General features: G+C 65.9%; 5 protein-coding genes across 5 annotated transcripts; 1 reads left to right on the forward strand and 4 right to left on the reverse strand.

Moving 5' to 3' along the window:
- Positions 1–622: 622 nt before the first annotated feature.
- Positions 623–2,072, reverse strand: LOC309681557 (UPF0449 protein C19orf25 homolog; the record flags this gene model as incomplete). Its single annotated transcript, XM_082495449.1, has 3 exons — positions 2,040–2,072; positions 903–1,075; positions 623–819 (listed from the first exon to the last, which is right to left on the reverse strand). Exons 2-3 carry the CDS (start codon positions 1,048–1,050, stop codon positions 623–625), a joined length of 345 nt encoding a protein of 114 aa, XP_082351575.1. The 5' UTR covers positions 1,051–1,075; positions 2,040–2,072.
- A 140-nt stretch (positions 2,073–2,212) lies between these two features.
- REEP6 (receptor accessory protein 6) lies at positions 2,213–6,967 on the reverse strand. The gene is made up of 6 exons (XM_082495532.1): positions 6,833–6,967; positions 4,042–4,135; positions 3,633–3,771; positions 3,148–3,316; positions 2,310–2,426; positions 2,213–2,261 (listed from the first exon to the last, which is right to left on the reverse strand). The coding sequence occupies exons 1-5, from the start codon at positions 6,945–6,947 to the stop codon at positions 2,377–2,379; spliced, it is 567 nt and encodes a 188-aa protein (XP_082351658.1). The 5' UTR covers positions 6,948–6,967; the 3' UTR covers positions 2,213–2,261; positions 2,310–2,376.
- Positions 6,968–7,103: 136 nt separating this feature from the next.
- PCSK4 (proprotein convertase subtilisin/kexin type 4) lies at positions 7,104–13,129 on the forward strand (the record flags this gene model as incomplete). The annotated part of the gene is made up of 15 exons (XM_082495336.1): positions 7,104–7,301; positions 7,738–7,842; positions 7,933–8,028; positions 8,184–8,312; positions 8,999–9,075; positions 9,190–9,278; positions 9,838–10,010; positions 10,088–10,300; positions 10,551–10,651; positions 11,013–11,116; positions 11,293–11,410; positions 11,635–11,814; positions 12,087–12,211; positions 12,543–12,662; positions 12,744–13,129. The coding sequence occupies 15 exons, from the start codon at positions 7,104–7,106 to the stop codon at positions 13,127–13,129; spliced, it is 2,214 nt and encodes a 737-aa protein (XP_082351462.1).
- Positions 13,130–14,506: 1,377 nt separating this feature from the next.
- On the reverse strand, positions 14,507–15,909 carry LOC309681451 (CTD small phosphatase-like protein 3; the record flags this gene model as incomplete). Its single annotated transcript, XM_082495337.1, has 6 exons — positions 14,507–14,569; positions 14,775–14,792; positions 14,913–15,039; positions 15,096–15,175; positions 15,292–15,354; positions 15,781–15,909. 6 exons carry the CDS (start codon positions 15,907–15,909, stop codon positions 14,507–14,509), a joined length of 480 nt encoding a protein of 159 aa, XP_082351463.1.
- Positions 15,910–17,378: 1,469 nt separating this feature from the next.
- On the reverse strand, positions 17,379–22,439 carry ADAMTSL5 (ADAMTS like 5; the record flags this gene model as incomplete). The annotated part of the gene is made up of 12 exons (XM_082495338.1): positions 17,379–17,887; positions 17,962–18,033; positions 18,310–18,553; positions 18,637–18,800; positions 19,396–19,479; positions 20,080–20,203; positions 20,294–20,421; positions 20,517–20,625; positions 20,724–20,784; positions 21,213–21,373; positions 21,456–21,519; positions 22,432–22,439. 12 exons carry the CDS (start codon positions 22,437–22,439, stop codon positions 17,574–17,576), a joined length of 1,533 nt encoding a protein of 510 aa, XP_082351464.1. The 3' UTR covers positions 17,379–17,573.
- Positions 22,440–23,463: the final 1,024 nt, after the last annotated feature.

Genomic DNA, 23,463 nt, shown 5'->3' on the forward strand with positions numbered 1-23,463 from the left:
GTGACACAGGTTCCACTGGGAAATGCGCTGACACCACGGGTCACCCAGGGACTTGGCGGAGAGGATGAGGATGGCCACCCGGCTGGCCTCGATGACCTCGGTGGCAGTCTGGATGATGCACATCCCGGCCACTTGGTCCTGGTGCTCCACGTAGCCCCGAAAACCTTCTTTCCTCAAGCGCTCCGAGATGCGGGACGCGATGTGGTCATCTTCAGGACAGTACCAGATAGAGAAGTCATAGGTGAAGCTGCGGCGCAAGGGCGCAGACGACATGCCACCCCACCAGGGACAACGGCATTGAGTTCACGGACAGCAGGGACCAAATGTGGGGACCGAGCTTTTCCTCCCACACCAGGAACCGGTCGCCGTACCCGGATGGCCCCTCCCTGGCATGGGCAGCGGTTCTCACCGCTCCCTGGGGAAAGGTCAGGCTGCTAAGGCGGCACAGCCCCAGCCCCGTCCCTCTGGCACAGCAGTGAGGTGCCGGCAAGCCGTGGCAATGCCAGATCCCCCGGTAAATCAAATGCAATCGGTTCTACCCCGGGTTTGAGCAGGTGAAATTGCAACCACAGTAGTCCAGGGCGGCGATGGAGAGGAGTCCCGAGCACCAGCGCCGCTGGCCTCAGCAAGCTTTCTGCCTCATTTCCGTGATGCCGCGCTCCAGCGCCGATCCCGCCTGCTGCAGCTCCTTGCGCCGCTGCCGCAGCTGCTCCTGGGACGCCTGCAGCCGCTGGTTCATCTCCACATAGGAGCGGCTCTGCCGGTACAGCCGCTCCCTCTCCTCGGCGGCAGCCTCCTGCCTGGTGGGGCTGGGGGAGCCTGGGGGGGAAGCAAGAGCACAGGGGGGTGCTCAGTGGGGCTGGCGGAGCCCCCCCTCGCTCTCCCCTCACCCCGGGGCTCACCTGGGGAGGGGTCGTGGTCCCGGCAGGGCTCGGTGGGGAGGAGGAAGACGGGGTCAGCCGGGTGGGTGCCCCGCACGTCGGCCAGGATCTGCTCCAGGCTGGGGGGCTCAGGGCGGGTGGGCAGCACCCGCTTGGCCTTGGAGCTCATCACGGGGCGGCCTCAGGCGCAGGGGCTGCGTGGGATGAGGGGGCTGTCAGACAGACAGACACACACCCCTGGCACTGCCCTTCAGACAGACAGACCTTCCCCTCCCTATCCCCAAGAGAGAGAGGCCCCCGCACTGCCTCCCCCCCACCCCAAGACAGCCCTCAAGACACCCCTCCCCCTCTTCCCATTCTCCTAGACAGACCGACCGACCCCCTCACTGCTCCAGGACAGACAGCAGCCCTTGCATTGCTTGTTAGACAGACGGACAGACTGACCAACTTCCCCCCTCCCTGTCCCCCTGCCAGACAGGCGAACCCCCTCACTGCCTCCCCCCAAAAGACTGACCCCCTTACCGCCCCAGGACAGACAGACACCCTCACCCTGCCTTAGACAGACAGATGGACCTCCCCCCTGCCCCATGATGGACACAGAACCCTCCTTGCCTCGCCCCCAGACAGACAGACACCCCCTCACACACACCTTGTCCACCCCAGAACATACAGAGAGGCCCCCCACACCACCACCACCCCCCCCGAAACAGACAGACAAGACACCACCCCTCTTCCACCCCAGGACAGACAGACCTCCCCACTACCCCGCCCCTGGGACAGAAAGACAGAGCTCTCCCCTCATCCACCCCAGGACAGACAGACAGATCTCCCGCCCACCCTCGGATGGACAGAGCGAGCCCCCCCCCCCCTCCGTCCACCCCAGGATGGACAGACAGACGCCCCCACCCCCCCCAACCCCTTGTCCACCCCAGGACAGACAGACATACACACTCTCCCCACCTCCCCGAGACAGACACACTCCCCCCGTCTCCCCCTGGACAGACAGGGCCCCGTCCACCCCCGGACGGACAGACAGACAGACAGACAGACAGACAGACAGATCGACCTCCCTCACCCCGCCCCTGCAACAGACGGACAAACAGAACCCCCCCCAAGTCCCCAGAATGGACAGACGGACACAGCCGCCACGCTCCTCACCCGCCACGCCCCTCCGCACACATCACTTCCGCCGCGCCCCCGGAAAACGTCATCCCGCCGCGCCGCCCGCCCTCTTCCCCTAGCCCCGCCCACTCTCTTAAAGGCGCCGCACACCCCCCCTCCCCGTTCTTAAAGGAGCCGCCGCCCACAGGGAGCACACGGGAGAGGTGGTTTGGGGAACATCAGGGGTTTATTGGGGGTAGGAGCTGACGGGGCCTGGGCCTGCGGTTGGGCCTGGGCCCCGCTCGGCTGGGACCGGCCGAGCGGGGCCCAGGCCCAACCGCAGGCCCGAGCTCAGGCCCGCGGTGCCGGTACCGGGGGCCACCGGAGTCTCCTCTCACTTGCTCTTCTGTGCTTCTTGTGCCAGGTTCAGGGATGCTTTGGAGGCTGTGGGAGACACGAGGATGGCGTTAAGGCCCGTCCCTGGAGCAACGGCCACCCACCCAGCAGCCAAGTCCTCCCCACCCCGGTGGGGCTGCGGCCCCGCTTCCACCGGGAGCCCCCCACAAGCACTGAGGAACGCACAGACACGGCGAGGCCGAGGGAGGACACAGGGTTTGAGGGCTCTGGCTACGGAGATGGAGGAGGGAAAGCGCCTGCTCTACCCACGCCAAGGGAGAAAAAGGCGGTTGTGCGTGAGACACGCTGGCGTTGTTTTGGCCAGCGACAAGATGGCGGCCAGCCGTTCGCAGGATCCAGCCAAGCGGCTGGTGGTGGTGGCGGTGGGGCGGTTTCACACAGAACAGCCCCTTCTCCCTTCAGCGGCAGCGGGAACCGTGGCTCTTACATACAGACAGGCTGAGCTGCGGTGCCACCTCGGCCGCCAGCCGGGCTCTGCTGCTGACCAGAGTGTGCAGGACTGGACCCGGAGGCGTAAAGTGAAGAGAGAGAATTACGGGGGGGGGAGAGGGGGGGGAGTGAAGCCCCCCGCCATGGCGGGACAGGGCTGCAGCTGTGAGAGCACAGCCCATGGTCACAGAGAGACAGCTGCTGGATGGTAATTAAAATGAGAGTTGCCTGCATCCCAGTGGAGCCAGGCTGTGCTCCGGGGAAAACTGCCTGCCCTGGATATGGAGCAGGACAGCAGGGACTGGGGGACCCACATTACCTTCTCGGGTGACACTGGAAGCTGCGTCCAGGGCTTTGGTACTGAGGTTGCCCAGCACGTTGTCCACGGTCTGGTGGTGCCTGAGGAAGCAGGGCCGGATGACGTTCTGGTAGAGCACCTGCGACCCGTTCCAGGACACGGGGGCCATGCACCACAGCAGGAACAGGCACTGCGGGGAGGAGAGACGCTCCAGAGCTGAAGATGGCAGGGCAGGGGCTGAGCGAGGCAGCCCCCAGCAGGGGAGCAGTGACAGGGCAGCAGCTGAGCTGCTCCATTCCCCCCCAGCCTGGCCCAAAGGCAGCTTTCCAAGGCTGGAGCTCGCTGGAGGTACCAGGACCTCATCTGACTGCAGGGAGCTCTGGATGGAGCGTGGTGCCATCACCACTGCCCCGCTAACACGACAGAGCCCACCACGCTTGGTTCCTCCAAGTTCAGCCATCAGGTGAGGGGACTTTGGCCCTGGCAGTCCCCAGTGAAGCTGTTACCTTCCCAGCATAGTAGAAGGGGAACCAGTAGAGGAAGGTGTCGGAGAAGAACTCGGCTATGCTGAAGACGCCGTACACCACCCAGTATGTCAGCCACGTGGTGTCATCCTCCTTGTTGGAGCTCTCAATGGCTTTGATGCTGTGGCAGGAGAGGAGAAGGGCGCTGCTGTTGCAGTCCTGCTGCCAGGGTGGGCACCTCCTCCCAAAGTCCTCCAAACCCTGGAGCAAATCTGCCTACCGCATGCTGCTGCCCCAAGCTGGGACCGTGCCAGGTCTCAGCATTTTCAGGAAGGTCTTGAGAGCTTCCCAACCATAATTGCCTGTTCATTTACCAGGGAGACCCTCAGCTAAGGGCAGGGAACGCTCTCCAGGCGCTGCAGGGAGGCTGGGCTGGGACACTGGTACTTACGAGACATATGCGGGGTAGGCGAAGCCAATGAGGTTGCAGAGCAGCGAGGCGCCATAGCCGAACACGAGGTACAGCCCCAGGAATGCCACAGAACCTGCCAGGGGGGGACAGAGAGGGCAGTCACTTACCTGCCAACACTGAGATGGTGAGGAGAGACCCCAGCTCGGTCTGCTGAGCAGGTTTTTTATCCCCGTAGTAAAAGAGGTGCATGCCAGGACCCTCCAGTTGGGAATAACGACCACCCCCAATTAATTCCAGTATGACCCTCTGCACACCAGACCACTGAGGTGCTCAACAAGCCACTAGCGCAGCTGCACTGAGCCATGGCACGTGGCAGAGTCTGTCGTGGAGTGCAGGCGCTCACTCATCCCCGAGGGAGCCACTCTCGTCACTGTTTGTCCTCTCCCTGTCCTGGAAGGGACTTTACCACAACAAACTCGCAGCACTTTTGACCTGTCACCAGCCTGGACCCGGGCCAAGGCTGCGGGGACGTCAGAAGCGGAGACTTTTAACACACACCTACAGTCCAAAGTCAAGGCACTGAGCTTCTGCTCCATGCGTGGGGCTCGGAGCCACTTGGCATTTTACTAACGACCGTTCAAGGACAAGCCTTGCTACTGGAGCCAAGCGCGCGGGAGCAGCCTTGCTGCCAGAGCCTGCGTCTCCTTTCTGCTCCCTGTACACATCTCCTGCACGTGCAGCCACTGTTCATTAAGGATTCAGTCCCCTGAGAACGAGCAATCCAATCCTGCTTCCCTGTTATTAAATTAAATCATTAAAATTAAATGTAAGCCAAGGCTTCGGTCGTTTGGAGCGTGCCCAGTCCTCGGATGCTTGCAGGAGGCAGGATCGGCGGAGCTGGGAGAGCCGGCAGATGGGGAAAGCTGGGGCAAGGAGCCCTTGCTGCCGAAACCATGGCCACAGCAAAAAGGTCTCGCTCACACGCAGGGTCAGAGGGCCCAGAGGTGCCGGGACCCAGCAGCTCCCTTCCAACCTGCCTCAGGCAGCCGAAACACAGACCCTGAAGGGGCAGAGGGCAGGAAAGCAGCCTGGGGACATGCAGAGCCGGAGTCGAAGGCATTTACTGTCACAGCCCAGCAGCATTTCCCCTCCCTGCGTACAAATTCCTCCATCAACGTAAGCGCCTTGCCCTGCCGCAGGCAGGACAGCCAGGACTTAACCTGTCTGTACGGGTGAATTAGAGGAAAGCCCTCGCTCGAGCTCAGAGGATGGATTATCCCCGCTCCGCTCACTGCAGCATTTCTGCACCCTGCTCTGGCCCCCGGTGCCCGGCATGGCCGTGGCTCCGGGCACGAACGGGGCTTCGCGTCCTTCCCAGGAGACGGGCAGGAGCAATGCGGCTTTGGAGCAATCACAAACCTCCCTTCACGGAGAACTAACAGGCAGGTTCAGGCAGCGCTGGGTGTCCTTCCCCCAGGAGCCTGAGGAGGGATTTCACAGGCTATGTTTAGCCCCCAGAGAAATTTATGTAACAGCAAAAAAACGAGTGAAAGGTTTCACTTACAAAGAAAAGCTGCTGAGGGGGGTGGCCGGAGCCGTCCCACGGTGCCTGTCCTGGCAAGGAGGGCGAGCAGCCGCCGTGACAGCCAGCCCCGTGCCTTGGAAGGGGACACTGACCTCCTCCGGGATGGTTTTTACCCAGCTGAAGCCACTGCACGGCCGGGCTGGCTGGGCTGCCCAGAGGACGGGCAAAATGGGCTCCCAACTGTGGGCCATGGGTTGCTACTGCACTCAAACACAAATTATGAATCGCTCCAGAGCTGGGGGAAGGAGAAATCGGGTATTTTTAGTTTAGCAGCAGCTTCTCCTTTCCAGGACAGGGACCGAGAACACGGGACCATCGCTCGTCGGTGGCAGTGGTACCTCCACTCTGCCCCTACCCCCAAAAGTCCATTGCATCCGAGCACCACCAAAGCCGCGGGACCATTGTGCTTGGAAGACACCCGGCCACCACGCACCACATCCAAACACAACCCGCTCGCAGCAGCACGTCCCCGTTCACAGATCCCTTTCCCCCTCGGAGTGGGAAAAGGATCCCTGCAGCAGGCAAAGGGCCGGGAAATCGCACCAGGAGGCGAAAGGCAGGGAAAGCGCTCGGCCGGCTGTGGGCAACCGGGAAACCTCGAGCCCCTCCTGGGAGGTTTTATATAAAATAGAGAATTGGAGAAGGTGGATGGGCAAGTTGTAAATTGGTGGAGAGCGGCACGGGGCCGAGGGTCAGAGCCGCAGCGGGGAGAGAGGGGTCACGTCGTGCCAGGAGGCCGCTCCCCGGAGAGATGCCGGCTGGTTTCTCATTAATGAGCGAACAGGATCTCGTTAACAGCCGGACCTCTGCCTTCAGATAGGCACTCCCATCCCCAGTGCACAGTCTGACCCGCTGTGTTTCGGGGGGACTGGTCTGTCGGGGAACAGGGGGGATCCCCCCGCCGCGAGGCATATCGGGGGTCTTGAGGGTCCGGCTGAGACCTCTGACACGCAGACCCTCGGGTCGGGGTGTGGGATTTCACGCGAGGACGGCCAGCGCGGCCGCCACCCCCCTGACCCCCATCCCAGCGCGGCCCCGATCCATGAGAGCACCCCGCGACCCCCAAACGGGGGGCCCTCCCCACCCACCCCCTCCCCCCTCAGAGCCCAGCGGCACGGTGAGGGGCTGCCAGGGCACCCCAGGAAAAAAGGGCGACCCTCGGAGACACCCCCCCGCCCCAAACTGGAGGGGTAGGAAGGGAGGGGACCGGGGGGGACCGGGGGGGACCGGGGGTGCCGGTCGCACCTGTGGCCAGGTAGAGCCGCCGGACGCCGGTGCGGGCCTCCAGCCGGCCCAGCAGGTCGCCGAGCGGCCCGGGGCGATCGAGGAAACGCTGCAGGCGCTGCTGCACCGTGCCCATGGCTGCGGCGGCGGCCCCGATGCCGGTCCGACCCCGCCGGTGCCTCCGCCGCCCCCCGCCGGCCCGGGCCAATGCTGCGGCGGGGCGGGGCGGGGCCGGGGCGGGGCCGGGCGACGCTGTCGCCATGGCAACGCCCGCTTAAACGCCGCCGCCATGATGGCGGCGCGGCCGAGGCCTGGGGTGCTGCTGGGGCCGGGGCTGCTGCTGGGGCTGGTGGTCGCCGCCGTCGCCGTCGCCACGCCGGTCCCCGCCGAGCCCCGGCTCTACCTGAGCAGTTGGGCCGTGCGGGTGGCGGCGGGGCCGCGGGAGGCCACGGGGCTGGCCCGGCGGCACGGCCTGCTCTGCCTGGGCCAGGTGCGGCCTGGTTGGTGGCCACCACGGGGAGGGCCACGGGGGCCAGTCCAGCACCTCCCGTCCACCTGCCCCGCTCGTGTCCCCCTCCGTTCGTCCCCACCATGAGCCGGTTTAATTTTAAAACGGAGCATTCGGTTATTCCCTCGAGTGGTTTTAAAGCGCTGGATGCGGATGAAAGCCTGAGCGCGGCAAGGATGCACGTCACTAACGGCCTCTGTGTGTGCCCGGGGGGGCGAGGAAAGCTGAAGGGCACACACGACCCTTCCCTGGGAGCCCGCCCTGTCTCCAAGCGATGCTCTCTGCTTGTCCTGCCATGTACAACTCGCCTTAAATGCATCTTTCTGATCTCCGTGGCCCACGTAGAGCTGGCACAGGCAGCCCCAGCCCGGCTGCTTGCCCAGAAAGGATCTTTTACAGCAGCTCTTTGCACCTGCAGGTGATGGAGGGAGAGCCCTATTACCATTTCAAACACCGTGGCACCAGGCAGAAAGCCTTAAGCAGGCACTGGGGCTGGAACATGCGCCTGACAAAAGAGCCAAAGGTAGGGAGGAGGCGGTTGCAGGGACCGAGATTATGGCACACCGTGCTGGGCAGGCTCTGCCCACCACCAACAGCACTGCTTCCCACCCAGGTTCTCTGGTTTGAGCAGCAAACCATAAAGAGGCGCACGAAGAGAAGTGTCAGTATGGTGCCAACAGATCCCTGGTTCCATAAACAGTGGTACATGGTGAGATTTTGCCACTCTCTCTTCTAATCCTCGAGCAAATCACCTCTCCGATGCATAAACAGGACTAATGCTGACAGTGATGAGGCAGCAGAAGTCCTTGAAGGTCACCTGCAGCCTGCTGCCCAGGGGCTGATCAAATGTAATCCGTTTTCCAGAACAATGACATCAATCCCGACCTAAACATCCTCACTGCTTGGAGCAAAGGGTACACCGGGCTAGGGGTCGTGCTGACTGTCCTGGATGATGGGATCGAGAAGGACCACCCAGACCTGTCTGCCAACTACGTAATTACGAGGGGCTGAGCAGCGAGGGCTGCAGGAACCGGCTCCTTTGGGGCGAGTTGTCTCCAGGGGAGGGTGGGAGCTGGTGCCTTTGTCCCACCCGTGGGACTTTGCAGTGGGAACTCAGCCTCTCCGTGGCTGGATCAAAAGGTTTGGTGTCTCCCGCAGTGAATTCTCACATCAAGGAAACGTTAGAACTTGTACACGCTCAAGCCCCCATAATAGGTGTAATTACAGCAAGCTGCAAAGCCAGTAAAGCTGGTAAACCCTCACGTGCTCTGAGAGCCGAGAGGAAAGGATAGGTAAATCTTAGTTGTTGTTTATAACACCATTTCAGTGGTTTGTAGCTCCTCTCTCCTAACTGTGGGGGCGGTGGGGCTCACCCTCGGGGGACTCGCTATGCTGGGCTTTCTCACTGCACATGAACACGATGAAGCAGTACAGCGATGTGCAAAGTTACGCTCCTTTAGCAAAACCCCGCTTCCAACAACTCCAGCTGAACCCGGTGCAGTTTCTGGGTGTGAAGGGCCCCCCCTTCCCTCTCCGGAGTGGGCAGGCAGTGAGCTCACGGGCAAGGCAGGGCGACCCACACTGCCAGACACCGGATGAAGCACCAGGAACCCGTGCTGAGCTGTCACAACCCACCCCCAAAGGTGGTTTGCTCATGCCAGCGCCTCTTTTTGCAATAGGACCCCCTGGCAAGTTACGACTTCAACAGCAACGACCCTGACCCCCAGCCCAGGTACACCGCCGGGAACGAGAACCGGTGAGTTTTGCCCAGCGCCCTGAGCTGGGTCCTTTATCTCTCGGGGGGCTGAAGCTGTGCCATACCCCTCCAGCCCTCGCAGAGGATGGCTCACAGGCTAACTCTGCCCCTCAGGCACGGGACACGCTGTGCAGGAGAAGTGGCAGCCGCAGCCAACAACCAAATCTGCGGAGCAGGCGTTGCGTACAATGCCAAAGTTGGGGGTGAGCCATTGCTCCGGTGTGCTGGTGGGATGGGGGTCACCAACCAGGTCCGGCACCCTGGGGGGACACATGGCCCCAAGTGGGGCTGCTCTGGGGGGAGGGGGGGCTTGCAGGAGAGTAGAGGATGCTGCAGTGTTAGCGCACACCCAGCCGTAGTGCGGGGCTCGGTGCTCCCTGGGGGTTTAACGCCCTCTGCAACACAGGGCTCTGGCAGGCAGCACCAGCACCACACAGGCTCAGGCTCCCCTGTGGGAGTGTAGCAAATGCGGTTAAAAGCTGGGAGAACTCACTGGGCTTAATTGCAAAGGGCTTAACAAGGAGCTTTGGGAACCAGCTCATGGCAGCGGCTGCATAGACCCGCAGGAACCTGATCTCCTTAGGGCAGCACCGCGTGAAGGTGCTCAGGATAACTGGGGGAGGTGTGGGGGGGGTGGCGAGATGCTGCTCAGCTCTTATGTTGGCACAGCACGTGCAAGTTTCACATCCACCCAGTGCTGGCATGGCCTCCCCCAGTGCTGCCGCCTTTCGGACACTGCCACTCCTCATCCTGGCCCTGCAGGTGTGCGGATGCTGGATGGTCCCATCACAGACATGGTGGAGGCTCAGTCCCTCAGCCTGCGTCCCCAACACATCCACATCTACAGCGCCAGCTGGGGCCCTGAGGATAACGGGAAGACCGTGGACGGGCCAGGCGTGCTGGCGGCGGAGGCCTTCTACAGAGGGGTCACCAAAGTAAGCTCAGGGATGGCCCCAGGAACCTCGCTGGTGTGAGGACTCCCTGCTCACTCCCCCCTGCGTCCCCCTGCCAGGGACGGGGTGGCCTTGGCTCCATCTTCATCTGGGCCTCCGGCAACGGTGGGATCAACTATGACAACTGCAACTGCGACGGGTACACCAACAGCATCTACACCCTGTCGGTGGGCAGCGTCCTGGCGGGCGGCCAGAGGCCCCGGTACAGCGAGGGCTGCTCTGCCATCCTCACCACCACCTACAGCAGCAGGACCACGAGCGAAGTGCAGATCGTGAGTGCCATGCCAGCTCTGCCGGAGCAGCGACCCTCAGGCAGACACCAGTTCCCAGCACAGAGGGGGCTCATCCCAGTCCTCCTTACCTGGGGAGGGAGAGGTGGGCTCTATTGAAATGTCTGTGTTGGACCCCAAAAAGCATGAAGGGACCTGGAGGGAGCATTTACTGAAGTTCCCCAACTCCAGGCAGCCCTGCCCTCTGCTCCAGCAGCAGGCAACAGTGCTGACACCCCCCTGTCCCCCCCAGGTGACCACCGACCTGCACCACCGCTGCACTGACAAGCACACGGGCACCTCCGCCTCAGCCCCACTGGCTGCAGGAATGATTGCCCTCGCGCTGGAGGCCAAGTAGGTGCCATACAGCAGGGGGACAGTCCCCCCCAGTGCCTCACCAGGACCCTGCAGGGACAAGGAAGGGGGACTTGGCTAACAGGGAGGTTTGGGGATGCAGAGCAGAGGTCCCCCCAGGCTCTGGTGGGTGGCAGCCTCTTCTCCCAGGACACTGCAGGAGAGCGGACAAGAGGCAGGAGGAGAGTCGTCCTCTGGAGGTCTCTGTTGCTCCCATTTTGGCAGTAAAGATGGTTGTGAGGGGACCAGCTTGGACCAAAACAGCTAACTCTCCCACACTGGAAGTTAGAAGAGACAAATCTCACCCTCAAAAGCTAACCCAAAGCAGAGACCTATGTCCCCAAGTCCTCCTTGCTTCCAGCCCGGCACTGACCTGGCGTGACCTGCAGCATCTTGTCATCAGGACCTCCAAGCCCGCTCACCTGCAGGCAGAAGACTGGGCTGTGAACGGCGTCGGACGCAAGGGTGAGTTCAGGGCTCAGCTGCTGCCTGCCCTGCCCACTCCTCCTTCCCTCCCCTGGCTGCAGGGGCACGTGCTGCCCCTCAAACCCCCCTGCCATCAGACCTGGGGCAGGCACCCCCGGTGCGCTCTCAGTGCAGAGGGCTCACACGTCCTCTCTTGGGTGAGATCTGCTTTTCAGTGAGCCACTACTATGGCTATGGGCTCCTGGACACTGGTCTGCTGGTGGACATGGCCAAGGCATGGACAGGAACTCAGCCTCAGCAGAAGTGTTCCATCAAGGCTCTCCACATCCCCCGGTAAGGGACGATATCCCCTGGGTCAGACTTCATGAGAGCTCACGCGGGGACTTTCTTGAAGCAGTGCTGTGCCCACTGCAGGAACAAGCGATGCTGCCCAGAAAGTGGTCTGTGCCACATTGGCTTCTGCCATACCCACAGGACTGTGCTTAGAGGCCGTGGTGGAGGGCAGGACACCCACAGAGGGGGAAGAGATGCCCTTACCCCCGTCTTGTACTTGGTAGGAACATCGGCTCCAAGCTCACCATCTCTACAGATGTCTCCTCCTGCACAGGGAGGACCAAGTGCATCCGCTCGCTGGAGCACGTCCAGGTCCAGCTCTCCCTGAGCTACAGCCGCAGGGGGGATCTGGTGATCGCTCTGACCAGCCCGATGGGGACCACGTCCACACTGGTGACCGTACGGTAAGAGCGCTCTGTGAGCTCACAGGGAGCACGTTGCAATGAGACTTACCGGCTGCTGGGGGGCAGAGGGATCATCTCCTCTCACAGCCTCTCCTGGGGTCAGAAGACTCTCCCCCACACTGAAGCAGCTCCTTCTGGCCCCCACGGGGAATGGGCTCACTGTGCTGTGGCCCCTGCCATGTCTTGGCAATGCCCCAAGCACAGGGCACCTCTAGGGCCTCCTTTGGGCTGTATCCCTCCCCTCCAGCCCCTGGGCTGTCGCTCTCCTCCAGCCCATACGACACCAGCCAGCAGGGCTACCAGGACTGGACCTTCATGTCCACGCACTTCTGGGATGAGAACCCCAATGGGACCTGGACGCTCCGGTTAGAGAACAAGGGTGATGCCTATAACACAGGTGGGTCCCCAGGGGAGCAAACCCCATCCATGGGGGGTCACCCTCACCCAGCACCTGGTCATTCATTCTCCTTCCTTCCCCTGCTTCGATTAGCAACTTGGCTTGTCCTCTTCCTGCTCCTCCTGGGCATGTGAACCCTCTTTTTCTGCAGGAGTGTGTGTTTGTTTTGAGTGTCCCTCTGGCCAGCACACGGCCAGGAAGGGGACACGGCTTAGCTCTCCCCCACGAATCCCCCAATCCTGCTCCACATCCACCAACTTGCACATCCCAAACCCTAGAGGGTGGGAACGTGGCTGCCATCAGCACCAAGTCCTGTCCCTCCTGCCCCCAGGTGTGCTGACCAGCTTCACTCTGCACCTCTATGGCACGGACGAGGACATGACAGCCAGGCGCTTTGCAGCCTCTGCCACAGACAAGTGCCTCAGGCGGGACGCGCAGGGAGTGTGCGAGGGTAAGCCTTCGGGCAGGAGGGGACAGTGCTCTCGGCCCCGGGTGGCCCCGCAGCCTGACTCACGCCACTGTCCCTCCGCAGAGTGCAGCGGCTCTTTGTATGCCTACCAGCGCTCCTGCCTGTCCTACTGCCCTCCGCACCACTACGGCCGTACCCGGAGAGCCACCACCACCACCAGGAACACAGCCCACGTCTGTGCCAGCTGCCACCCCTCCTGCTACACGTGCCAGGGTGCTTCAGCCAACAACTGCACGGCCTGTCCCCCCTCCCACACCTTCAATAAGCTCACTCATTCCTGCTCCCCTCCCCAGCGCTTCCCCCGCAAGGAGGGGCTGCAGAGGGACCTTCTCCCCATCCTCATCAGTGGGAGCCTGATCCTCATAGCCATCCTCTGTATCACATACCGTGTGGCCTTTTGCATCATGAAAGATAGCTCCTGCTGTCCCCAGGCTGGAAGGACAGTGTGACATCGGCCTGGGCTGCTCAGACACACAGGCAGCCGGATCCCAGCTTGGGACAGAGCTGCCCTCACCCGGCTTCCAAAATAAATTGTTTGTTGCCTTTCTGGACCACCCCCTCCAAAGGGTGACTTCCCTTCCCAGCAGCACCAGGGCTGAGCCCTTCCCATGTCCAGCTCTGTGCATTGGCTGTGTGGTGGCTTCCCTCCCCGCTTGGCTCGTCCCCTGACATCCCCGGGGACCCGAGCCATGCCGGGGGGGCCCGGTCTGTCACGCTGCTGCGAGGGAGCTATTTCCAGAAGGGCCGGACCGGGTGGCCGGGGAGCCCTGTGTCCTTTCCCAGGGGCGGAGGGCCATGAGGATAAGGAGATGCGACTTCTCTCCAAACAGCTGCGCCCGAGTGACCCCAGCCAGCTCCTCCGGCACCAGCTCAGCCACGAGCCCACACAGCTTTTGGCGAGGGAGAGGCCACCAGACTCCAAACCCCTCCTCGGGGAGGGCAGCCTGGACTCACACCGCTGCTGCCACGCGGTGCGGAGCACAGTGCAATCCCCAGCTCCTGTTTACCAGCCTTTAGTCCTTAAAAAAAAAAAAAAAAAAAAAAAAAAAAAAAAGGGTCCCAGAGGTTGCTGCACCCCACGGCCGCCCCACTCTTCCCCCCCCAACACCACGGCAGTGGGTACGATCGCCCCGGGCCCTCGCTGTCCCATCAGGGCTGGCAGCGGCACAGCAGCAGCTGCGCCCCGGCACGCAGCGCGGCACCAGGCAGGGCTGGGACGGGCACGGGGAGAGCTGCCAGCTGGGGCCCTCCCAGGGGCACCGACACCGCACTGGGCTCAGCCTCCACCACCACAGGACTCCGGCTGCCCCAGGACATGGCCATGGCATGGCAAGGAGGGCGTGGTTTGTCCCCCCCACCGGCTGTGCCATCCCCGAACACCACATGTTTGCACAGCTGAGGAGTTACAGAAGAGAGCGAGACCTTTGTCCAAGCTTGTAATCGCCCAAGAAAAAAAAAAAAGCCTTGGCCGGACCTCACGGAGCACAGACAGGAGGGAGCTGGGATGGAGCTGAGAGCGAGGGACTCTCCCTGGTGGGACCCCCAGCGCCGGGGACAGGCTGGGATCCATGGCTCGCAGCCTGCCGGGGGGCGCAAGCAGAGTGCAGCTGCAGACACCAAGGCAGGGACCTGGTGACGATGGCTTTGCCGAAAAACCATCCAGCCCAGTGCCGCAGGATGAATTAGAGCCTGGACGCTCTGGAGCGTGGCTTCCCCCGCAGCGGTGTGAGTCCCACCAGCCCCTCTGAGCCCAGTGGGGAGCAGGGTCCCTCGTGCTTCCAGCCATGGGCGTTTTCTCCATCCCACTCCCCTCCGTCCGGACTGTCCTAGTCCTCAGCAGGCAGCCTGCAGTGTGGGAACCGCTGCTGGATTTTGGTGCGCACATCGTCCTGCACAGGGAGACACAGGGATAGGGGGGGCTCTGCCCAGAGGGGGGTCCGGGGCAGCTCGCACTGCCCTGTCCCGGGAGCCCAGGGCACCCATCCCCTCCCCATCCCAAAGCCCCCAGGTCCTCACCACCCGGCTGAGCTGTCCCAGCAGTGGGGTGAGGCGTAGCAGTTCCTCATCCCGCAGGAACCCCCACCACCTCGGTACCGGGATCCAGTTGGCAGCCTGGGGAGAGAGGACAAATGCTGACCATGGAGGAGCCATTGCGGCTGCGGTGCTCCCGGAGGGCCGGTGCACACAACCCCCCAGCACCACCACCGCCATGAGAGCCAGCGCTGCCGGTACCTGGGTGGGGAAGCCTTGGATGGTGTGGTCCAGAGCCACAGTCTTGGCCAGGTCCCTGCCCAGGCGGGTCAGGTCCTTCCAGTAGCAGCCCCGGGCGCAGAGACAATCCCGCTGGGAGAGGCAGAGCCTGTGGGGACCAGTCCGTCCCACGCAGGAGGTCCCCATCACGGAGGCCATCATCACCTAATCAGCTTCTTCTTGGGGTCCAGCAGATCCATGACCTTCTCGGCATAGTCCTGCTTCATGGTTGTGAAGATGAAGATTTGGGGGAGCAGGCGAAGGTCCCTGCACAGGCCGCCCAAGGTCCCCCCCCACCCCGACACAGCTGCACCCCACCAGCTCCCTGCAGACCCCAGGCGAACGTGGGCGCTCCAGGTACCTCGTAGGTCTTGGAAAGGCTCTGCAGAAACTGCTGCACGTGGGGACGCAGCTTCACGTGGACCTGGAAGGGAACAGCATCTCCAAGCAGCCCCAAATAACACCAGCACCCATGTCCTGACACCAGGGTGCTCCCCAAGAGGATAACCAGCACCCTGAGCATGATCCTGGGGGGCCCTCAGCCACCCCCTCCCTGGGATTTCAGCCCTCGGGCCCCCCTTCCTCTCCAGCCACAAGGGAAGGACACAGGCACAGAGGCCATGTGGACACCATGGCTGTTCACGGCCCCCCATGCCCACCCTGAGGACCCACCGTGGGCCCCCACCCCAGCACGCAGCCACCCACCTCGTAGGAGTCTCCCGGGAAGACCGTGGTGAAGGTGGCCGCAGCACCCCGCCGCCAGCCAGCGAGCACGGAGGAGCAGACCAGGGGGCACAGTCAGACCTCAGCCCCGGTGCCGCAGCCCCCCCGCGTCCCCCCAGCAGCTCACCAGCTCCAGGACGAGGGTGCAGTCTGGCGTGCTGCAGGTTTTCCTGCGACCATCCCTGCCGGGCGTCGGGACCACAGGAAGGCAGAGGGTCAGCGGTGCTGGGGGGGACGCGGGGACCCCATCCCACATACTCACAGGCTGGGGGCAGCGGGGTCCGGGCACCCATCCATGGGGAGCCCCGAGAAGTAGGCGCCCTCATAGCAGGGCTGCAGCAGAGGGCTGGTGGGGCTCTGTGGGGCAGAGGGGTCCCATCAGCGCAGCCTGGGGCAACCCCCCTGTTCCCAGGAGGAGGGGGGACACACACTCACCCCTTTCCCCGGGGCGGGGGGAGCCGACGTCAGCCTGCCACGCTCTCCTTCAAGACGCAGCTTCACCAGCCGTCCCTTCCCGGGGGTCACAGGGATCAAGGGGGGACATGGGACGTGTTCCCAGGGGTCCCAGCCCCTCAGTGGGCAGCATCCCCTTCTCTCTGCCAGCTCTTGGCCCGCTGGCGAGCCCCAGCCTTGGTGGCCGAGAGCCCCAGGTCCCTGCTACTCTCCCTGCGGAGCCTCTTCGCACACAGGGTGACTGTCCCCAAACCCGCCATGGCTGGGACAGCCACACAGGGACACCCCAAACACGGGATGCCCGAAGGTGACAGTGCAGAGCCCCAGCCCCGGGGCTGCTGGACATCACTCGCTCCAAAAGAACCGCTGGAGCTGGGGGGGTGCTGCCCCCCACCCCAGGGACCCCCAAGCACAGCAGCCAGCACGCACACACACCCACCCACCCAGGGACAGACCCCACAACCAGCCACAGGGGGTGGGAGGGGGCACTTTTATAGGGCAGAGATACCTTTCCAGCCCTAATCACCCCAAAATGCCTCCACCCGCCCTCCGCAGCACCCGGCACCACCCAGGCTTTACTGGGACCAGCTGGGGAGCCCAGTACAGAGCCCCAGCTGCCCCCAGGGCTCATCTCTGGCTCCTGCTGATTAATTAATGTGCTAAGGACCCTCCTGGGCTGGCAGCTGCCACTCGGGGCACCCCAGGGCACCCACCCCAGGTACCCCCCAGCTGCAGCCCAGTTTGGGAACAGTCACCAATGACATGAGCTGGGAGACCTCAGCCCTTCACTGTCTCCAAACCCACCCCTGGATGGGTGCGAGACCACCCCAGGAGCCCGGAGCGGGCGATGCACCCTGGGGTGCCCAGCGCAGTGCTCCTGGGGTGGCCGTCCCCACAGCACCCCCGGGGCACGTCCCCTCCCCACGCGGGCCCCACGGTTGTGCCCGCCAGCCCGCGGGTTGGGTTACGGGCGAGGGGGCTCCGGCACAGGGAGGGACCCGCTCGCCTCCGCCGGAAGAGAGATAAGCGGCGGGTCCCCGACCTCGAAAGGCAGAACCTGGCGGGTGTCCATCCCGGGGACAGGGACACGCTGCTGGGCGGGTGCAATGCTGCGGGGGCTCAGCACGGGGACACGCGAGGGGACCCCCTGGACGGGCACCCCGGGGTGGGGAGGGCGGGGGGACGCCCTGGGCTGGCTCCAGCCAGGAAGGGGCACATGGCAAGCGTGGTGATATACGGGTTTATTTTCTGCAAAAAAAATAAATTACCACCCTCCTCCACTCCCCCCGCAGCCAAGTCGACCCCAAGGACGGCGAGATGCCCGGCATGGCGCCGAGGGCAGGACGGGGGTCCCCAGGGACCGTGGCCCCTCCACGGCCATGGAAAGGGCTCGGCACATGGCAGGAGCGTTTCCAGCCCCTGGGGTCCCGCCAGCCGCCCCCTCCCCGGGCGATGGAACCGGAGGGCTCAGGGCGGCCGGGGCTGGGGGCAGTGCCGGGCTGCCTCCTGCACCAGCCGGTCCTCGCGGGGTGTCCATGGCCGGGCGTAGCCATCATCCTGCAGCAGGATGCGGTTCAGTGTGCGCTCGTAGTTGACGTGCCGCCGCGCCATGAGCAGGTACTCGCCGCCCTCCCGGAGCGGGGGGCAGCCGCAGGTGTTGGGCACCCACATGTACTCCCGGAGCACCAGCGGGAAGCGGTGCCGATACGGCGTTTTCACCTCCACCTCGTAGCGCGTCTCCTGCCCCACCAAGCGCCGTGCCAGGATCCGGCCCTGGAAGACTGTGGGGCGAGCATGGGGCACCCTGAGCCGGGCATGTCCCCCGGCATCGCCCCTTCCCACCCCCGGCACTCACCGAAGTCGCTCTGGCAGAAGTGCCGGACGCGCTGGGAGCGTCCCTTGGCCGGGCGGCACCTCCCGCATCGCCCTGCGGGGGCAAAGCTGCAGCAGTTTAGGGGGGAGAGGGGACACGGCACCCCCAAAACCCCCTCCTGCAGCAGCGGGAGGGGGCACTGGGGGTCTATACCCCATAAGGAACAAGGGGACACGCGGGGCTCCAAAGTGTCCCAGGGAAGGTTAAGTCAGAGGGACAATTTTAGGGTCTCCATCTAATGGAGAAGCCCTGGGGCTCTCCAGGACCCTCCCCACGCAGAGAGCCCGAGGGTGCGGGGGGCTGTGGGGACCCCCACGGAGGAGCAGGTACCTGCGGCAGCCCCGGCCCCGCTCCGGCCGGGGGGGCTTCTCGGTGGCGGCTCCGTGGCAGAGCCCCCGTGCTGGGACGGCGGCGCAGGGGCTGGGGTGACTGGGGGCTCCTGGGGCGGGGGGCTGCCGGCCCCCCGGGGCTGGGGCTGCCGCAGGGGGCTGGTGTCGCCACGGCCGGGCTGGGGGTGCCCGCGGGGCAGCCAGAACTCGTACTCGATGCCGGGGTTGGGCTCCTGCAGCAGGACCTGCGCGGGCAGGGGCAGAGCTAAGGGGAGCGATGGGGGCCGGGGGCCGGCTGCCCCCATCCCCGCGCCGCCCCCACCCTCACCATCACGTGCAGATCCTCGTCGGTGGGCCCGGGCGCCTCCAGGCTCTCGGTGCCGTCGGGGGCCCGGGTGTATTGCAGCCGGGTGCCGGCCGCCTCGTATGGCCCCGGCCAAGCGATGGACCAGTCCCCATTGAGCACGTAGCGCCCATCACTCCTCATCAGGGCTGCGGGAGGGAGCGTGTCCGGGGGCTGAGCACCACACGGTCCCCAGGACCCCCACGCCAGGCTGGGCTGGGAGCTGGGGGGGGGCAGTCTGGATTCCTGGGTCCCCACCAGAGGCCTCTCCCCGAGCGGGGAGGGCAGCGTGGGCTGCGGTCGGGGCTCCAGAGAAATCTGCTTTCTTGTAAGAACTTGGCTTCGGTCCCAAGACAGCGCCAAACCCTGGCGTGCAAAACCCCCCAAGCCCCCCAAGCCCCAGTCCCAGCGGGGAACGGGGCCCTGACTGCACCGGGAAGGGGGACTGAGGGTGGTGGTCTGGGGATGGGGGTCCTGGTCCTGGTCCCGCGGTGGCTGGTCTGGCCCCGCTCCAGCTGAACCCTTCCCGAAACCCACGGCCGTGGCCTCTGGAAAAATGCCCTGAGCGCCGGCGAGTTCACTGAACCCGCGATGCTCGAAAGAGCATCCGAGCCGGGGAACCGCCACGGCACGGCACGGTACGGCCACCCCCTGCCCTGCCCTGCCTGCACCCATGGGTGGCACCAACCAGGACTGACTGGAATGCACTGGGACTGACTGGGACGAAGACAGGACACGTCCTACCGAGGTAGTTGCGGCTCTTGTCCGTCACCTTGATGTGGGTGGCCCCAGCTGGGATCTTGGTCACGTTCATGTACCCAAAATAACCTGGGGGGGGGGGAGCAGAGTCAGGGCAGAGCTGGGGCATGGCCCAAGGGGACAGCCCAGGGGGGAGCAGGGGGGACACAGTGCTGGGGCAGGACGGGACCGGGCACAGAGGAGCTCTGGGTCTGGGGCAGCCCCATCCCCATCCCAGGCACCAGCAGCGTTAACCCAGCCGGGCCCCATGTGCTGGGACATCCAGGGCACCCAGCGATGGCCCTGGGGGACTCTGGGGTGCCATCTGGGGCTGCCTGTCCTCACGGGCATCATCGTCCCTGCAGCCTGGCTAAGCACCCCATGGACACTGGATATGGACACACGGACCCCGAGTGCCCCCACCGACCCCTGAACACCCCTGGGGTCCCCATGGACAGGATCACCCCGGTGAGGGGTCTCCTCCAAGCCCACTGTCCCTGTCCTCTCACGTTGGGGACAGGAAGGGATGAGGGACAATGCCCTGGCGGCGATGGGGCAGATGGAGAGAGGCGCCGGGGTGACGGGGGACCCAGGCGATGCCTTGGGGACACAGACGGGGAACGGGAGGACAGGGGAGCCAAGAGCCAAAGCATTCACCCATGGAGGGGGCCGGGGCAATGGTTCATTCACCGGAGGAGGGGTCCGCGCCCTGGAAGAGCCGGTGCACGAAGAGACACGTGTCGTGGCCGCTGCCGCACTGGCCGCAGGCGTCAGGCCGCGCGCCCGAGCCCAGGATCCCGTCACAGCCCACGCTCTGCAGGGAGCCGAGACGCAGCCTCAGCGTGGGGGCTCAGAGCTGGGGGTCCCGGGGGTTCCGGGGGGTCCCGGCCCCGCGTGCACCCACCAGGCAGCGCCCACCGACGCAGAGGTCCGGGGAGCCGGGGCCGCAGCGGGTGCCGTCCAGCACCCGGCCGAAGGTGTAGTAGAAGTTGTGCCCCACAGCCAGGCAGTTGAGGTCGCAGACGTTGGGGGCTGCCGGAGCCCGGCGGGAAGGGAAGGGGGTGACGCCGGCGGCAGCTGTGACCCCCAGTCAGCCCAGTGATGCCGCCTGCCACCCCAGCACTCACCTCCATGGAAGGGCACCCAGCGGTACCGCGCCGGTGTGCCCAGGACGGGCTTGTTGTCATAGAGGGAGCACTGCATGGCGCGGAAGGGCACGGAGCCGCCGGGGCAGCCCTGCAGGAGCGGCAGGATGGAGCCCCAGCGGAGCGGGAAGACGGAGCCCCGCGGGATGGGGACCGGGATGGGCCATGCCGTGGCCCTCGCACACTCACCTGGAGCTGGCAGAGCCGGTACTGCCGTGGGTCGCCCGTGCACGTGTCCTCCTCGGTGGACCTACGGCCACAGCGTCAGTGCGGCGAGGTGCAGCCCCCCGCGCAGCCCTGCCCGCACCCCGCGGCCCCCACGGGGACCTGCCCCGTCTTCGGGGTCGGGACACTGAGCCGCGGTCGGGCTGGGAGTGATGGACCCCAACGGGGGAGAAGGACAGGGGATCACGATGTCCCACATGGGGCCGCATCCTGCCGGAGCTGCACCCCAGGATGGGGGCGGTGGGGTCCGTCCCCCCCCGTCCTCCCCCTCTGAAATCAGGCTGAAATTTGGCCGGGGCGCAGCGTGGTGCCGAGGGCCTGCGGGGACACGTGCAGGGGCGGTGGCAGAGCTGTGCCGCGGGATTTGGGTGCCACGCAGGGTTTGGGTGCTGGGGGGGTGTAGGGGAGCGGAGGACGCCCCAGGGGGGCCATGCTGCACCATCCCCCACTCACCGCAGGCACCTCCGGGTGCGAAGGGCGACGCCGTCGCCGCAGGAGCTGGAGCAGGAGCTCCAGGGTCCCCAGGGCCCCCAGGCACCCCGCGCCGGCTGCCGGCGGGGCCGAGCAGGGGCTGGGGGCTCGGGGACCCACACTGGTGTCCCCAGGGCTGGGTCCTGCGTGGAGAAAGGTGACGGTCAGCGCCAGGGTCGGGCTGCAGCAGCCCGGGGGTGCCCCCCTGCACCCCGAACCCCTCACCTGCGCCGTGCCCACGCCGCAGCCCAGGCTGAGCCAGGCCAGGAGCAGCAGCCGCCACCGGTGCCTGCGGGAGCAGAGAGCCCTGAGCCCGAGGGACCGGGGGGCGGCCGGCAGTGGGGCACCCCACATCTCGGCACGCGCCCCCCACGGGGACCCCCAGCGAGGGGGAAGGAGAGGGAGACGGAGGGGAGGGGAGAGGCAGCGGGAGGGTCCCCCGCCGTCGGGGATGGGATGCGGGGTCGGGTGCGGGTGGGCACAGCTGAGGGGGCGACACCGCGTCCCGCACATGTACCCACGCGGCCGCGGGTGCGGGAGACGGCCCCGCCGCGCCCCACGGGCCCCGCTGCGCCCCACGGGCCCCGCGGCGGGGAGCCGGGCCGGGCTCGCTGCCTGCCGGGACAGGACCAGACCTGCGCGGCGGGGCCGGGACGCCGTGTCGCTCCCTCAGCCGGATCCGGCCCCCGCCGTGGGGGGAGCGGGATGGGGGGGGGGGGGGGCAGCGTGGGAGGGTGGAACCCCCGTGTCCCTGCAGCACCCCATCGCCCCCAGCCCGCGGGTGCCGGGGGGCGCGGGGGTGCCAGCCCCGCGTCGGGGAATCCCCCGGCCGAGCCGGTTCCCCCCCGCCGCGCAGTTCCCACGGGCGCCGGAGGTCGCGAGTGGCCCCCGCAGCCCTGCGCGCTCGGACCCCCCCGGCAGGGGATGGGGATGGGGGGTGAGGGGGTCGCGGTGCCGCCGCTGCGGGGGAATGCGGAGCCCGGCGAGGGGCGGATGATGCCCAAACCCCGCTGGCGGCCGAGGTTGGGGTGGGGGGGGGGGGGGGCGCTCCCCGTGCCTCAGTTTCCCCGCAGGAGCGGAGCTGAGCCCGCGTGGGGCGGGGGGGGGTCGTGGGGGTCCGCGAGGGGTTAAGCAGAAATCGGGACCTTACCCGGCACCGTGGAGTCCCCCGCGGGGGAGCGGACCGCCCCGACACCCCCACCCGGTCATGCCGCCCCTCGGCCGGGGCGTCCCGGCGGCTCAGTCCCGGCCCGGTGTCCCGGCGGCGGCGGGGAGGGGGGACCCGGCACGATCGGGCATCGCCTGCGCAGCTCCGGGGGGGGCCGGGCGAGGCTCCCCCCCCCCCCCCCCCTTCCCGCTCGCCTCCCGTCCCTCCCCGCCGCGTTATTAATATCCAGCCCCAAAGGTGCGCCCGGCCCTCCCCGGCCGCCCGTTAACCCTTCGGGGCCCGGAGCTCCGGCGGTCGAGGGGGGCTGGTGGGGTCCCGAGTGGAGCAGCATCTGCGCCCCCCGCCCCCGCCCCGGGTCCCCACCAGCCCCAGCTGCAGAGGGGAAGGGGCAAACGGGACCCCCCCACCCGGTGTCATCCTGATCCGGGACCCTCCCGGTACCCCCTGATGCTGAGCATCCCGGCGGGGGGGGGGATTCAGTCGCACCCAGCACCCTTGGGCCCCCCTAGGGCAGCCCCAGGCACCCCCAGTCCGGAGCCGAAGGGGTTACGGTGCGGGTGTCCCTCGGGGTGTCCCCTCCGCAGCGCAGGGAGGATGGCACGGGGGTGCGCAGGGGACGCACTCCCCGGGTGGTACATCGAGGATGCGGGCAGCGGGATGCTCTATAAGCGGGGACGGCTCCTGGGAGAGGTAAATCCGCCATCGCCCCCCCACCAGCCCCATCCCTGCACCCCCAGCCAGCCCCTCACCCCGGCCAGCACCCCCTCCCCACTGGGCACCCCGGCAGCGGCACACGCCCGCACCCCACAGGGCTGCAGGGGGTCCCCGAGGGGAGCAATTGCGTCCCCTCTGGGGAAGGGGAAACTGAGGCAGCAGGGAGGCGCTGGGGACTGAGCCAGCGCCCGCCGGGTCCTCTGTGCTCCTCGTCCCCAGGGGACGGCAGGGGCCGGGCACCCCGACACCTGGGACCCCCTTCTGCCACGGCCTGTCACTCTGGGGGTGCCAGGCGGCTCATTCCTGTGGGATTGTCCTCGCAGGGCGCCTTCGGGCACTGCTACCAGCTGA

The sequence above is a fragment of the Vanellus vanellus genome (genome assembly GCF_965231255.1).
Source record: "Vanellus vanellus genome assembly, chromosome: 25".
NCBI classification, from domain to species: domain Eukaryota; kingdom Metazoa; phylum Chordata; class Aves; order Charadriiformes; family Charadriidae; genus Vanellus; species Vanellus vanellus.